Source organism: Trichosurus vulpecula, chromosome 3 (assembly GCF_011100635.1).
Source record: "Trichosurus vulpecula isolate mTriVul1 chromosome 3, mTriVul1.pri, whole genome shotgun sequence".
In the NCBI taxonomy this organism is placed as follows: Eukaryota; Metazoa; Chordata; class Mammalia; order Diprotodontia; family Phalangeridae; genus Trichosurus; species Trichosurus vulpecula.
This window is the reverse complement of record NC_050575.1, coordinates 404,208,247-404,223,012: the sequence shown is the minus strand read 5'-3', so window position 1 is coordinate 404,223,012 and position 14,766 is coordinate 404,208,247. Positions and strand designations below refer to the sequence as shown.

General features: G+C 47.0%; 1 protein-coding gene across 2 annotated transcripts in view; it reads right to left on the bottom strand.

Annotated features, from left to right (window-relative positions):
• Positions 1 to 14,766, bottom strand: part of ATOH8 (atonal bHLH transcription factor 8) — a 42,120-nt gene that overhangs the window by 20,942 nt on the left and 6,412 nt on the right. Inside the window, exon 2 of one of the 2 annotated variants that reach the window (XM_036748381.1) lies at positions 3,869 to 4,060. In XM_036748381.1, the coding sequence (XP_036604276.1) occupies positions 3,869 to 4,060 (192 nt within the window). Of the gene's footprint in view, positions 1 to 3,853; positions 4,061 to 14,766 lie in introns of those variants that run through there. The other variant, XM_036748380.1, reaches the window with a different exon arrangement.

The following is a 14,766-nucleotide window of genomic DNA, read 5'->3' as shown; positions in this document are numbered from 1 at the left end:
TATTTTATTCATTGGAATTCATTAACTTAGCTACAGATAGTTATTAAATAGGGAAAGGCTAGAGTTGAATTAGCAGGGACATCTCTGGGGACACCTGCCCACTTAGTACTGGTCATAAGGACATAGGACCATCTCAACTGAACCTGAACATCTATCCAACTAGGACAAAGAACAGTAATTCACACGAATACTGGGTGCTCCAGTTTTCAAAGTGGTTTCACATAGCATTTTGAGGAGGAAGATACAGAAAGAATGCTATATTCACAGTCAGATGACTTGAAGTTAAAGTCTGGTGTGAAAGTATTATTAACCCCATTTTGCAATTAGGGAAACTGAGGCTGGGGGAAGTAATTTGCCCAAGGTTCCCCAGAGAGGCTAGAACCTGGGCCTCCCCAGAACAAGGCTCTTTCCACCAAACTATAATCACACAACAAACCCAGGTCTTGTGACTGGCCAGTAAAACACACTGAGAAGGAGAGTGGAATATGGGAATAGACATGATGGGGTTGGAGAAGACAGTCCACATCCACCGTGGTTTCTCCCTCTCTTCTTCTCTCTTTAGGCTTTGGACACACCCATCTGCCTACTCCCTACTATGGTCTCTGGGACAACAACTAGATTCATCTACCTATCTATTTATCCATTTATTTGTCCATCCATCCATCCATCTGTTCATCTATCTATCCATTTACGTATCCATCCGTCTGTCCATCAGTCTTTCTATCCATCTATCTATCTACCTCTCTATCCATCCATCTGCTCATTTGCCTATCTATCCATCCATCTATCCACCTAGCAATTTTTCTCTGTAGTTGTTTGTTAGTGCTGTCTCTGTTATCACATAATTGTGTATATATGTTTACATACTAAATGTCTTCAGTAAAATAGAGTTCCTTCAGGGGCATGACATAGCATCTAACAAATAGTATTGTTTTTAAAAGTGTGATCTGTGATTTTACTGGTAGGTGCTTTAACATAGTAGGAGCTTAATACATCCTTGTTGACTGACTTTTTTTCTTGTCCTAACTCGTGATTTCGTCAACATTGGGAGTGGGAGCATGAGGAGTGGGGAGTGGGAGCAAGTTCTAGGCTGAGACCCAGGGCCAGAGTGGGTCAGAAGCAGGATTTGAAGCCAGGGCTTCCCAACTCCTGACAAGGATGACTCCCCATGCTCTGTCTATACCACACTGTCTGGAGCTGTTATCATCGCTACTGAATAGAAGAGGGCTTGCCCTGGAGGTGAGGTGAGGTACCAGGAATGCTGAGCCAGGAGGCCAATAAAGCTGGAGGGGCTTCAAAGGCCACCTCATCTAACCCCCTCATTCTACAGATGAGGAACTGAGGCTGAGAAGTTAAGTAACTTGGCCAGGGTCACACAGCTGGCATCTGAGGTAGGATCCAGGTCTTCTTCACTTGAAGTCCAGGCTCCCTATCCTAGGGCCATACTTCATTTCATTTCAGCCTCCTTTATCCACTCCAAGGGAGCAGCTTGGTGAGACATAAGAATGATAGGGCTGGAGTCAGTCTGTCAACAAGCATTCATTACAGAATGGCACTGTGCTAGGGCAAGAAGGGAAGGCAAACTGGGAAGCCTGCCCTCAAGGAACTCTCCTTTTGATGGGGGAAGTCAGATGTTCTGGGTTCGAATCCCCAGCTCTGTCACCCCTGTGACCCTAGGCCAGTCCTTTGTGCTCCATTTCCTCTCTGTAAAATGCACTGGGTGGCCCCCTCTCCTCTGTCCTCTTTGATTCCCCCCCCAATCTGGTTGCTGCCTGACCCCCGGGGCCGTTCACTCAGAGTTTACAACACTCCTTTTGTCGCTGAGGGCCGCCGGCTACTGGGACGGCTGTGGTGGTGCGGGGCATCAATCACAGCCCTAATTTGTCCATGTCACACAGCCAGAGGAAAGCCAGCCCGGGCTAGGCTTCCTTTCTCACCCCCAGCTTGATGGTGATTTCATCTAATTGGTCCCGCGGCAAATAAGTGGCCGGAATGCGCACCACAATTAGTGATCGGCCAGCCCACTCATCCGACAGCGCCCACGAGGCTTGGGCCGGGGGCTCCTGAAGGATGTGGGGCAAGGGAACAAAGGGGGCTCCAGAAGGCAGCTCCAGGGGGAGGCCCGGTCAGGCTGGGGTACCCTCCCCGAAGCCCCCCCATCACAGGCTTGAGCCCCAGCAACAGCTCCTAGATGGACCCACCCATCCCAGAGCCAGATGACTGGGGCCCCAGGTAGTCAGGGTGAGCCCCCGAGAAAGCAAGAGGTCAGCGATGGTGTAGACAAAGAATGGATCTGTGCCTGGGCAAAGGAAGCAGGTAGGGTGGAGGGAAGGCCAGAGCCCAGCTTTGGAGCTGGAAGTAAGGCACCTCACACTAAATCACTAAGTCCAACTCCCTCCTTTTACAGAGGAGCAAACCAGGGAAGGGAAGAGACTTGCCCAAGGCCATGCAGCTTGGGACTAGAAGCCAGGCCATCTGACTTCAGATCGAGGATGTTTACCCTGCATGTATCTTACATGTACATAGTTGTTCCAATGGCGTCTCTCTTGTGAAATTGAGAGCTTCTGGAGAGCAAGGCCTGTATCGTACCTTTCTTTGTGTCCTAGCGCTTAGTAGGCACTTAATCACTGGTTGTTGACTGATTGACCCCCCTGCCTCCCTAGCATACAAAATCCCCTCCTCCCTCCCCTCTCCCCACTCTTTCCCCATCTTGGTCAGCCTTGAGATGGGGAAAAGGCTGCAGACCTTTGCCGGGCTAGCTTTTCAAGGGCTGTCAATGGGAAAGGGATTAGGCTGGTCTGCTTTGTCCCAATGGCTTCGCTAAGAGCAATGCACAGGTCAGGTTGTAAAGAGGCCAATTTAAGCTTGAAGTGTAGAAAATCCTCCAAAGACTGTGGGTGTCCCAAAGTGGACCATGCTGCCTGAGGAAACAGTGGTTTTCCCTCTTCTTGAAGGCTTCAAACAAAGGCTAGAGGACCTTGCTAGACAGATCTTAGAGGGAATTCTCCATCGGACTGGAAACCCTCCAATTCTGAGATCCTGTGATTCTAGCCCCAGTTTCTTAAGTGAGTGGGATGGGATCTCATATGTTCTCATTGGTCCTACCCTTGAGAAGGGTAGTTGGCACCTCTCTGCTGCCAGCCTCATTCCAACCAGGTCTCATTAGATAAGAAATCAAAAAATGCCTCCAGCTAGCAGAAACCCTAAAGATCTAGTCCAACCCCATTCTGCAGACGAGAAACTAAGGCCCAACTGCACATAGCCAGTAATCCCAACAGCACAGTAACCTGGCAGAACCCTCATTAAAGAACATAAATCTTTAATTACACAGTATCAGCTAGGCTGATTATTGGGTATAATCCTTTCACTTTACAGATGGGAAAACCAAGGCCCAGAGAAATTAGGTGATTCACTTCAAGTTACACGCTTAAGCAATTAATGTTCCAAAGAGAGGGCCCTTGTTATGAGGACTATGGTTCTACCTAGAACACAGTCCCACGGATGTGAGTAACCTAGGGTTACCAAAAAAAATTTTTTTAATGTCCATTAGAGAAAGGATCCCCTCACTGCTGTGCTGATTGGCCAGTGTCTCAGGAGGTCCACTGCATGTGGATGGCCAGAGCCACTTCACTCCATATAGCCCTCTTCTTCTCCCATAACCCAATGGCCAGGCCCTGGAGGACTCATGCCTTCCATCTCCAGAGCTCCTGCAGGCTGGCTGCCCCTGTCACAGTAGGCATACCCTCCTACGGCAAGGTTAGAGAAGACCTCCATCAAACAGACCCTTGAAAATCATAAACCACCTTTCCCTTCTTCTCCCCTCCAAGGTCATGGTGAAGTCATCCCCGTAGTGTCACCCAGAACCTACCTTCCTCTTCTTGGACCTGCCTTCTGCTTGCAAGGTCCGGGTACACTGTTCCACACATTCAGAGAAGCTCATGTTACTGTGGTCAGCACTGTAGTCCAGGTCAGCCAGCCTGGCCAGGGAAAGGATATAGTTACAGGCTATCCTCAAGATGGCCAGTTTGGACAACTTCTGACCATAAGAATAGCAGGGAACCTAGAAAGGACAACAGAAAACATTTAGGGCGAGGTCTGGTGACAGATGAATGACGGAGAGACATAAAACATGGAGGCGATGTCTTTGCATTGGTTCCAACTTAGAATCATAGATTCAGGGTTAGAAGATTCAGTAGAGGCCATGTGGTCCAGCCACCTCATTTTACACATGAGGAAACTGGAACCCAGGACACATAAAGGACTTGCCTAAAATCACACCTGGGGCAGAGCTGGGATTTGAACTCAGGTCATCCAACTCTGAATCCAGTGCCCTTTATATAAGGCTCTTAAGGACTGGGTTTTTTTCCATTGGATTATGAGATGCTTTGAGAGCAGGGTCTGTTTCCTTTCTTTGTATCCCCAAAATATACCTCGGTGCTTGGCAAACAATAGGCGTTTAATAAATGTTTACTGACTGAATGACTAAATTCATAAATGAGATAACATGCCTAAAGCAATCCTTAAGAGCCCTATATAAATGCTATTTATCATCAACATCACCATCATCATTAAAAGAGAGGCCTAGTTACCTCTCACTCTAACACAATAAGGGGTTGTTGGAAAAGCAAGGTTGTCCTGGACGAGAATAGTCAGAATTTTGAATTTTCCACACAAAATACTTCTTCTCTGAAGAGGTGCTCAGAAGCATCTGAAGGTATGCTACATCTGAGAAATCCCTGGGGCCCTTTAAGAACTAACCTGGGACTCAGAGCCCAGGAACTGGCCCAAGGGCCTACCCTAGCTCCACAGAGATCCTGGCAAGATAACAAGGGACATTTGTAATACAGCTAGGTCCCAATTAGTTCGAATAAGGAATCCCCTGAAGTGAGCCAACGTATTTGACCTCATACCTTTCAAACTTATAACTATGTAAAATAAGGCAGCTGGTTCCAGCCCAATGGAAACACGCAGTGTGAATCTGAATAATGCAGCCATTTCAGAGGATTTCTTATTCCCGCTAATCCAGACCAAGCTACACTAGAGAGTGCCACAAAGTAGCACTGGAACTCCACTGCTTGGTTTACTGGGAGTGGAAATACGCCAACTGAACATCAATTAGACAACTTGCTCTTTGACTTTAGAATTGGACGCCACTGCTCTGGGCAACAATAGCTAACATTTACATAATACTTATTATATGGCAGATACTGTCCTGAGAGCTTTTTACAAATATTATCCTGTTTATTCCTCACAACAGGTGCTAATTATTATCGTCATTTTTCATATGATGAAACTGAGACAAACAGAGGTGACGTAACTTACCCAGGGTCACACAGCTAGACTCTGAAGCCAAATTTGAACTCAGATCTTCCTAACTCCTCTTTATGAGTTCAAATCTGGCCTCAGACACTTACTAGCTGTGTAACCCTGGGCTAGTCACTTAACCCTGTTTGCCTCAATTTCATTACCTGCAAAATGACCTAGAGAAGGAAATGGCGAATCAGTCCAGTATCTTTGCCAAGAAAACTAATCAATGTCCTTCTTAAACACTTCTTCACAGAACTGAACATAATATTCTAAATGAGGGGCAGAGTACGTTGTTGGTCTATCACCTTTCTATTCCTGGAATCTAGGTATCTCTTAATGCATCACCAAATTACATTAGCTTTTTTGGCAGCCACATGACCCTGCTGATGCTTTGAGATTTCAGTCCACTAAAGGCAGTGGTGGGACTCAGCTGGTTCACACCGGTTTGGCAGAACCAGTACCTAATTTTAGGTTGACTTCAGCAAATGGGTTGTTGTGGGTGGAGGGGGCAGGGCTTGGTTTTGTGGAGAAACGATTGTTAATTTATTGAATCCAACCACTGACTAAAGGCCTCTGCTCTTTTCCAGAACAACTGCTGTCTCTCCCATCCTATACTTGGGAAGTTGACTTTTTGAGCCCAAGTATAAGACTTGACATTTACTGGTTCTGAATTTCATCTGAGGAGAATGTATTCTGTGAAACAGTCCAATACTCTGTTGTCTCCTTCTCTGTCCCCATTCCCTGATCTCTGTCCTTTCCTCCCACCAATATTGCTGCACCTGAGGCTTCCTTAAGTGAAGGAGTTGAAAAGGCTGGGGTGAGAGAAGATAAATTTTATATGCTTTGCAACTGTGTCTCAGTCTGCCCCGACTGACTCCCAACTGTCCTCCTACAAATATTTGAGAGACAACTTCTAGGGAATATTGGTTTGTACTTTAAATATACTAATCTAGTGGGGGGGGGTGTTAAAGATGATGATAAGAGAGGAAAAAACACCTAAGAAAAGGATGTGAGGTCACTTGTCAAGGTCACAGATGTCCAGACAAGTGTGGATTCTTATAGTATAATCTAGAAAGCGCAGTGCTGGGGAGATAGACTATTATAATAGAGAGTTGGGATTGGCAGATACTGTCAGCTGAATGAGCGAAGGGTCTTTCAGAATATCCAAATGGTCTCTGAGTCAACGCCAGTGCCCCAGTTATACTCCTGGTTGAGTAATTCTTCTCTGCCTAAGTCAGCAGGGCCTGTCCCCTTTCACCCAGGCTCAGAGTACTCTTTGATATCAAGAGTTTGGTACATGAGGTTCCTAAGGGGAATCCAAACATTACTGAAATGAATTATCCTTTGGGACTGGTCTTTCGAGCTAGCTTACCAAGTACACACACACTCACACATACCATTACTTCATAGCTACACCTAGTTTTGTTTTGACCCCAAATTAGAGTCACGGGATCATACATTTAGAGGCCATCACATCTAACCCTTCATTTTACAGATAAGGAAACTGAGGCCCAGAGATGTCATGTGAATTGCCCAAGATCATACACAGTCAGAGGGATTTGAACCCTGGTCTTCTGACTGCAAATCTGGAGTGCTTTCCCACTGGACCACAATGCCTCTCAGAATCAAAGATTCTCAGAGTTCAAAGCATTATTAATTTGGAGTTGAAGTTGAAGGGACCTCATGGGTTACCTAATCCAACTGCCTTCTTTTGCAGGTGAGGTAAAACTCAATTTCCTCAGAAAGAAGACCTGGGCAAGGTCCCACCACTAGGAAATAGAGCAATTCAAACTCCTAACTATTTATGCACAATCTCCCTCAGATAGAAAGTAAGCTCCTGGAGGACAGAGATAATTGGCACTTTTACCTTTGAATCCCCAGAACCTATCACAGGGCTTGCTGCCCCTTGGTAGATGATTAATAAAGCTTCCTAGGCTGAATTCAAATCAAGCCCAGGAAGGGCCCCTAAGGCTCTGAGGAGCCGATTTCATTTGAGCCTCACAGTACTCCTCTGAGAAGGTGGTACTACAGGCATTCTCATCCCCATTGTATAGATGAAAAAGCCCAAGCTCCGAGAGGTGAGCTTTGGTTCCCCGTGCCAGGTCTCCCAGCCAGGAAATGTCACCGGTGGGAAGGGAACGAAGGTCTTCCTGACTCTACGGCCAGCACCTTATCTCCTTACACCACACAACCTCTTAGAAGGAGACCCCACCAGAAGAACAAGGCAACTCCAGGACATTCCAAGGTCCCTGCTGCCCCCTCCCACCCAGGCCTATCCAAGAAAAGTTGGCAGAACAATGAGTCGAGGTTGTTCCCAGCAAGAATCCAGGGGAACACGGTGCTTCCCCCCTCCCTGCTCCAAACTCCTTTATCAGCTCAGACAAATAAACAAGGCGTGCTCTACAGGAAAGGTACCAGTCCCTGGGGCTGGGGGTGAGTAGCCCCAGGGCTGCAGCCCCCTGCATCACGCCCAAGTTCCCCAGGCCAGGCCTCCAGGAGGGGAAGGCCTCAGGGAACAGCTGAGAGCCCAGCCCTGGGTCCAGATGGGCACAAATGGGAGGTGAGAGTAGAGGAATCCAGAGGAATGAGCACAGGGGGAGGTGAGCTGGTTAGCAGCTGCCTGACGCTGACTGGAAGGTGGTGATAGCAAGGGCAGGCAGCGTGAGAGCCGGCCCTGCCTCATTGTTTTCTCTGGGAGGCTTGGCCCAAAGAATTTCCAGAAGGTTCATTTAAGCATCCAGCTTTTTTTATTAGCCCTTGGCTCTGTGACAGCAATGTCCCTGGGGCCAGACAAGTCAGCTGCTCTCAGGCTGGGGGTCTGAGCTGGCTAGTACCCCGTGATGGTAGTGGTGGTGGTGGTGGTGTTGGGGCAACAAGGGGGGAGAAGCAGAAAGGGAGCTGGCGCGTCAGGTGAGGGCAGCTGGCTGCCCAAGGTGGAGAGGGGGCTGGGAATCCCCGGCCAGGGTCCACATCAGGAACTCCTGTTTGCCATTTGCTCTCGCAGCTTCTGCCTGGCTACGGAAGAGCAGACTTTACAAGAGCACTGCTCCTATTTGAAAAATATCGGGTCGCTTTCATTCCTTCCTCCATCCCTCACCACCCCCCCACACATCCCCAGAGGAATCCAATCTCTTAGGCTCTGGGGGGAGGATGAGGGAGATTCCTTTGGATTCCTGACCAGTTCAGAATCCTTGCCGGTCCCTTCCCCCCCCAGACAGCTGTAGTACTGAGAAATACCTCCTGGAAAAGCAGTGACCTCAACAGGAGGGACAGACTGTCTGCCTGAGCCTGGCCAGCAGCATTATGGGTAGGGGAAACCCAGCTGCTTGGGGCACTCATCCCTAATGGAGACTGAGGGGCCCAATAAGCAACAAGCATCAGGAAGTAGCTGGGTGGCACAATGGATAGTGAAGTCCCAAAGACCTGGATTCTAATCCTGCTTCAGACACTGACTAGGTGTGAGACCCTGGGCAAGTCACATAACCTCTCTCAGCCTCATCTGTAAAATGAGGATAAAAACAGAGCCTGCCTGTCAGGGTTCTGGTGAGGGTCAAATGAAATACTATCTGTCAAGTGCTTTGTGAACATCAAAGCACTAACAGAAATGCTATTATTATTATTAATTATTTCATGTTAAAAAGCCCTTGCCCTCAAGGAGCTTATGCTCTATGGAGCAGCCTGGCAGAGTGAAAAGAGCCCTGGGTTTAAAGGGCTTAGCTCCTGGCTCTTCTCCAGACTGCCTGGGTAATCTAGAGCAAGAGACCTGATCTTGGTCACCTCATCTGCAAACTTAAGGTTGAGAATAGAAGAGAACTCTACAAGGTTCTTGGCTCTCTGTCTTTGTGGCATTCACACATGCTCAGTGGGTGGCCTCAGGCAAGTTGGCCTCTTCCTGCCTCAGTTTACCCATAGGTAAGACTTTCATCTCAGATTAGATCCCTAAGGCCCCTTTCTACTCTGACAGACTGTCCCTAAATTGCAGGGTGGACTAAAGTGAAGGAAGGCCCAGGCCCCTCTCTAGCAGGGTGAGGAGCCTAGGACTATCTCCTAAGGGGGATCTGGGAGCCAGGATCAGGGGCTTCTCCCAGAGCTGAGCTGCACGTAGGTCTTTTCTCTTTATGGGGAAAATAACCGCTTGGTAACTATTTAAAATTCTTGCTAAATTTTATTACTATTTGTGTGTGTCTGTGTATTTAAAAATCAGTCTTCCATAGTGTGGAGATCAATGGACCTGGGGCACATCTGGCTTCTCAAGGAGTTGGTCACCAAGCATTTACTATGTGCCAGCATTGTGCAGAGCACTGAGGAGCCAAAGAAAGGCAAAACCATCATCCTGCCCTCACGGAGTTCATAGTTTATTGGGGAAGACAACATGCACACACAGATAAACTGGAGATCATCTATGAGAGAAAGTACTGGCAATGGGGAAGGGGAAAGGAGAGCCCAGGAAAGGCCTCTTGCAGAAAGTGGAATTTGAACTGAGTCTTGAAGAAAGCTGTGAGACCGAGGTGAGGAGGGAGAGAGAGCCTTCCAGGTATGGGGGACTGCCAGAGAAAAGCATAGTGTCAGCATATGGATTGAGGAACACAAAAAGGCCAGTGTTAGTGAGTTACAGAATGTCTACAGGGGAATGAAGCCAGAAGGGAAAAGTAGGAAGGTTCCAGGTTGGGATGGTCATTTTAAATGCCAAGCAGAAGACTTTGTATTTGATCCTGGATGTACTAGGGCCACTGATGCTTATTGGGATGGGCATGTTCTCATCTCTGGATGGATGGAATGGCATGGGGAGACCAATTGGGAGGTTATTGCAATAGTCCAGAAAACAGATGGTGAGTAGCTAAACTGGGGACAAGGGGGGTTGGCTCTGTGAGTGGACAGAAGGGGACATACAAGAGAGAGTGTAAAGTCAAAAATGACAAGGTTTGACAATAGATTTGCTGTGAGGGGAGAGAGAAAATGAAGAATCCAAAATGGAGCCGAGGCTGCAAGCTTGGATGACTGGGCGGAAGGGAGTGACAGCAGAAATAACAAGAAAGTTAGGAAGAGGAGAGGTCTTGAGGGAAAGATATCCAGTGCAGTTTTGGACACGTTGAATGTGATATGTCTATGACATATCCAGTGGGAGATGTCCAGTAGGTGGCTGGAGATGGGAGGCTGGAGGCCAATAGAAAGAAAGGGTTGGATAGATAGATATGGGAATCATTCATATAGAGATGATCACTGAACCTACAGGAGCTGATGAGATCGCCAAGTGCGAGCGTAGAGAGGGAGAAGAGAAGAGGGCTAGGACAGAGTCTGGAGAGACAGCCATAGTTAGTAGGCATGACACATATGAAAATCTAGCAAAGGACTCTGTAGAGCGGCTATATAAACAGGAGGAGAGCTGTGTCATGAGAAGAGAAGAGTTCACCAAGGAGAAGAGGATAGTGGGCAGAGTCAAAGACACCCCTGACCTATTCTCTACATGAAAGTTGGGTCCACTTGAGTGGGTGGGTGGGGTTGGGTGATACTTAGCCACACTCCTTTCTCCGATCCCCCTTTATGACCAATGCTGGGCCTTTGTGAGATGGCTGATCAGGGTTCAGGGACAGCCTGGAAGAAAGCTGAACCAAGAGGTGAAAGACTGAGGAAAAGAATTGTAGGGATAGAATCTATGTGACCTTTGACTCAGGAGCGCTGACTAGCTTCACCAGAGGCCACAGAAGAACAAGAGATACAGTCACTATCAGGGAGGAGGCCGTAGGAGCTTTGGCTAGAATGATCCATAGACATCTCCAAGTCCAACCTCCTTGTTTTATAATCAACCAGCCAAGAAGCAGATGAGCAAAGGGAAAGTGATTAGTCCAAGATCACATAGACTGAAAGTAGCAGAAGCAGGATTAGAACCAAGGTCTTTGATTCCAAATCCAGTGTTCTCTCCAAGTATCTCACAAACTATTTGGGAAGACAGAACAGCCACATACATCACTGGGGCTGAAAAATATTTCCCAGGCAACACAGTGATAGGTGGGGGAATGGAAGGGAGAAATGAGGGAAGGTTGAAGGGAAAGTGGGAGGGAAGAGGAAGGAAGGAGAAAGAACAAAAGGGAGGGGAAAGGAGGAGAGACTCCCATCCCAGGAGCCCCCACCCTTCTCTGTCACCTCTGAGTTCTTCAACCTGGCCCTCCTCCCTCCCAGTCTCCATGCCTCCAACACAATCTTGCCGGGCACAGTCTGTAGCTTGAGCAGATACATGCATGGAAGTGGTCCAGCTGGGCATACATGGTCTTAATGTGACAACCATGAAGGCTGTTGGCTGAGCAGCTGGGCTGATAAGTGTGCACTGCTGTCTTTCCATCTGCCCCCCACCCCCAACACCCTTGCCCTGCCCTGCCATGTTGGTGGTTTAACACTGTAGAGTCTGTGCATGGACAGGAGGCTAGAAATGAGAGAGCTCACGTGTACACATGAGAAACCTCTCTCTCTCCCTCCCCCCATCTTTCTCTCTCCTCATCTATCTCTCTTTGTCTCTGTCTGTCTCTCTATTTCTGTCTCTTCTCTTTCTGCCTTTCTGTCTGTCTCACTCTAACTCTGATTCTGACTCTTACCCTCTGTCTCTCTGTTTCTTTGTGTGTCTTTCTCTCTCTATTTCTCTGTCTCTGACTGCCTCAGGTCTTGAAATGGACTTCAAAAGCCACCTAACTGAACAAGATTCTCCTCTACCCCTGACAAGTAGGCATCCAGCCTCCAACTTTTGAAGACCTCTAAGGACAGGGAACTCCCTCCTTCCTATGGCTCATTCCACTTACGAATGGCTCTGTTAGGAGGGCAGCTAGGTGGTGCAGTGGAGAGAGCTCTGGGTTTGGAATCAGGAAAACTAATCTTCCCGAGTTCTAATCTGGTCTCAGACACTTAGTAGCTGTGTGACCCTGGGCAAGTCACTTAACCCTGTTTGCCTCAGTTTCCTCATCTGTAAAATGAGCTTGAGAAGGAAATGGCAAACCATGCTAGTATCTTTGCCAAGAAAACCCCAAATGGAGTCAGAGTCAGACATGACTGTACAACAAGAATTGTTAAGAAGGTTTTTTTCCTTTAATCTATACTTAAACCTGCCTCTCTGTAGCTCATACCTGTTGCTCTGAGTTTTCTGTCCACTGGAGTTCAATAAATCTAACCCCCTCTTCTGCCTAAGAGCCCTTCAATTACATGAACACCTTGACCATGACCCCCTGAATCTCCCCTTCTCCAGGCTAAACATCCACAGATCCTTCAACCCAACCTCAAATGGAATGATTTTGAGGCCCTTCACCCGGCTCCCCTCCTTTGGAGCCTCTCCAGCCAGCTTATCAATGTCCCAGAACTGTACACAATTCTCTGGGGCAGAGTTCAACAGTACTATTATCTCCCCAGCTCTGCAAACTGTAGCTTTCTTAATTTGACCTAATATCACATTAGCTTTGGTGGGTGCCACATCACACTGCTGGCTCATTCGGGGTTTTTAGCATTGGAAAATCCCTAAACTTTTTGAGAAGAAACTACTGTTGAGATGTGCCTCCTTATGATTATACTTGAGAAGTTGATTTTTTGGACCCAAGTGTAAAAACTTACATTTATCTCTGTTAATGATCATGTTATTCAATTTTAAGACTTAATAGGTATCAATAATAATAACAGTTATCATTAATGATGGTGGCTAGGATTAATGATGATAATTGACAGCACCACTCTGAGGCAACATACTTTTTATAGCGGGGGCTCTAGACATGGGGATATTTGGGAAAAGGAAGGGTTCCTCATAGCCTTTTAAATTACAACTTGTAATTCAATTCAACATATTTGAGCACCTACTTTGTATCGAGCCCTGTTAGTCCCAGGGGAGATACAAAGATGAAAAGAATTACAACTCCCACCCCCAAGGAATTTGGCCTTTAGGGAGAGAGGGTGAAACACAAATAATGGTACTACAAGATTGGAAAGTATTTAGTCGAATGAGCTGACTTGACAGGCAGTGAGTTGCCCATCACTGGATGGCATACCAGCCACTTGCCTGGGATATCATAGAGGGGAATCTTTTGCAGATCCAAGTTGGATTGGACTAAGTGACCTCTGAGATCCCTTCCAACTCGGAGATTCTGCGTTTCTCTAAGGCACAAGTTCATAACCAGGGCTCCATGAACTTTTTCCCCCCTTTTTTTGATAACTGTATTTCACTATTGTTAGCTTCCTTGGTAATCCTATGTATTCTATGCATTAAAAAACACTATTCTAAGAAGGAGGTCCGTTGGCTTCACTAGACAAAGAGGTTCAGGACACAAAAAAGGTTAAGAACACTGCACCCACACCCACCCACACCCCCCCACACCCCCCCACACACACACTTATAAGGGTATAGGAGAGGCCATAAGGCCTGCCCTGAAGAAACGGTCAAGGACAGAGATACATTCCTTATTCTCATCTATCGACTTGACTGCACAAAGCACCAGGCTTTGGTTGCACCAGGCTTGGGACTAGAAATCATTCAGGGGTTCCAAGTTGCTGTTCAACTTCTCACTGTCCTGGGGAAGGGGAAGAGCTCCCCTTACCTAATCCCCTAGATGTTTAAGGGGGACCAATGACAAATGTTTGTGAATTGAGAAACAATACTCGCCCTACAGGAACACGCCAGAGCAAGGGCTGGTTGTCAAAATACCACCTTCAAGGGTATCTAGTCCAACCCAGACCGGAGCAAGAATGGCTACCACATCCCTGGCCAATAGCCATCGAGCCCTCGTTTGAAGAACTCCAGCCAGGAGGCACGCACCATTGTCCACGTAGCAGCTGATTCTATTTTTGGACAGCTCTCAGGGTTAGGATTAAAAAGTGTGAAAGCTGTGAAGTAGAGAAGGGAAGGCAAAGGTGTTTCCCCAGGAATGACAGTGATTATGTTTAATTTGTAAATCATACCCCTGGAATGGAAGGAGAGATGATAAAAGGGATATGATGAACCAAGCCAGAGAAAGTGAAGAATCAAGACAGAGACTGGAGAGGAGGGGATGCTGGTATAAATCAAATAGGTTGATGATACAGTATATATTTGGGGAAGGGAACAAGTGAATGGAGAATTGGATGAAGAAAAGTCCTAGACTTGTCCTCAGAAGACTTGGATTCAAATTCTGCCTCTACCTCTCTGACCTCGAGCAATTTATTTAAGGTCTCTGGGCCTCAGTTTCCTCATCTGTAAAATGAAGGAAGTCGATTGGATGCCTTTCCTCTGTTGATGTTCTTCAGTTTTTCTTGTCCATATCAGATTTGTACATAGCTCCTTGAAAGCAGAGTCTGGTTTTTGCTTTTCTTTGTATCTCAAGTACTGGTATAACATATTACCTGGAACACAGTAGGCACTCAGTAAATGCTCATTGACTAACTGACTTTGTGATCACAGGATCATGACCAAAAGGGACTTCAGAGTCAGTCAATAAGCATTTATTAAGCACCTACTAT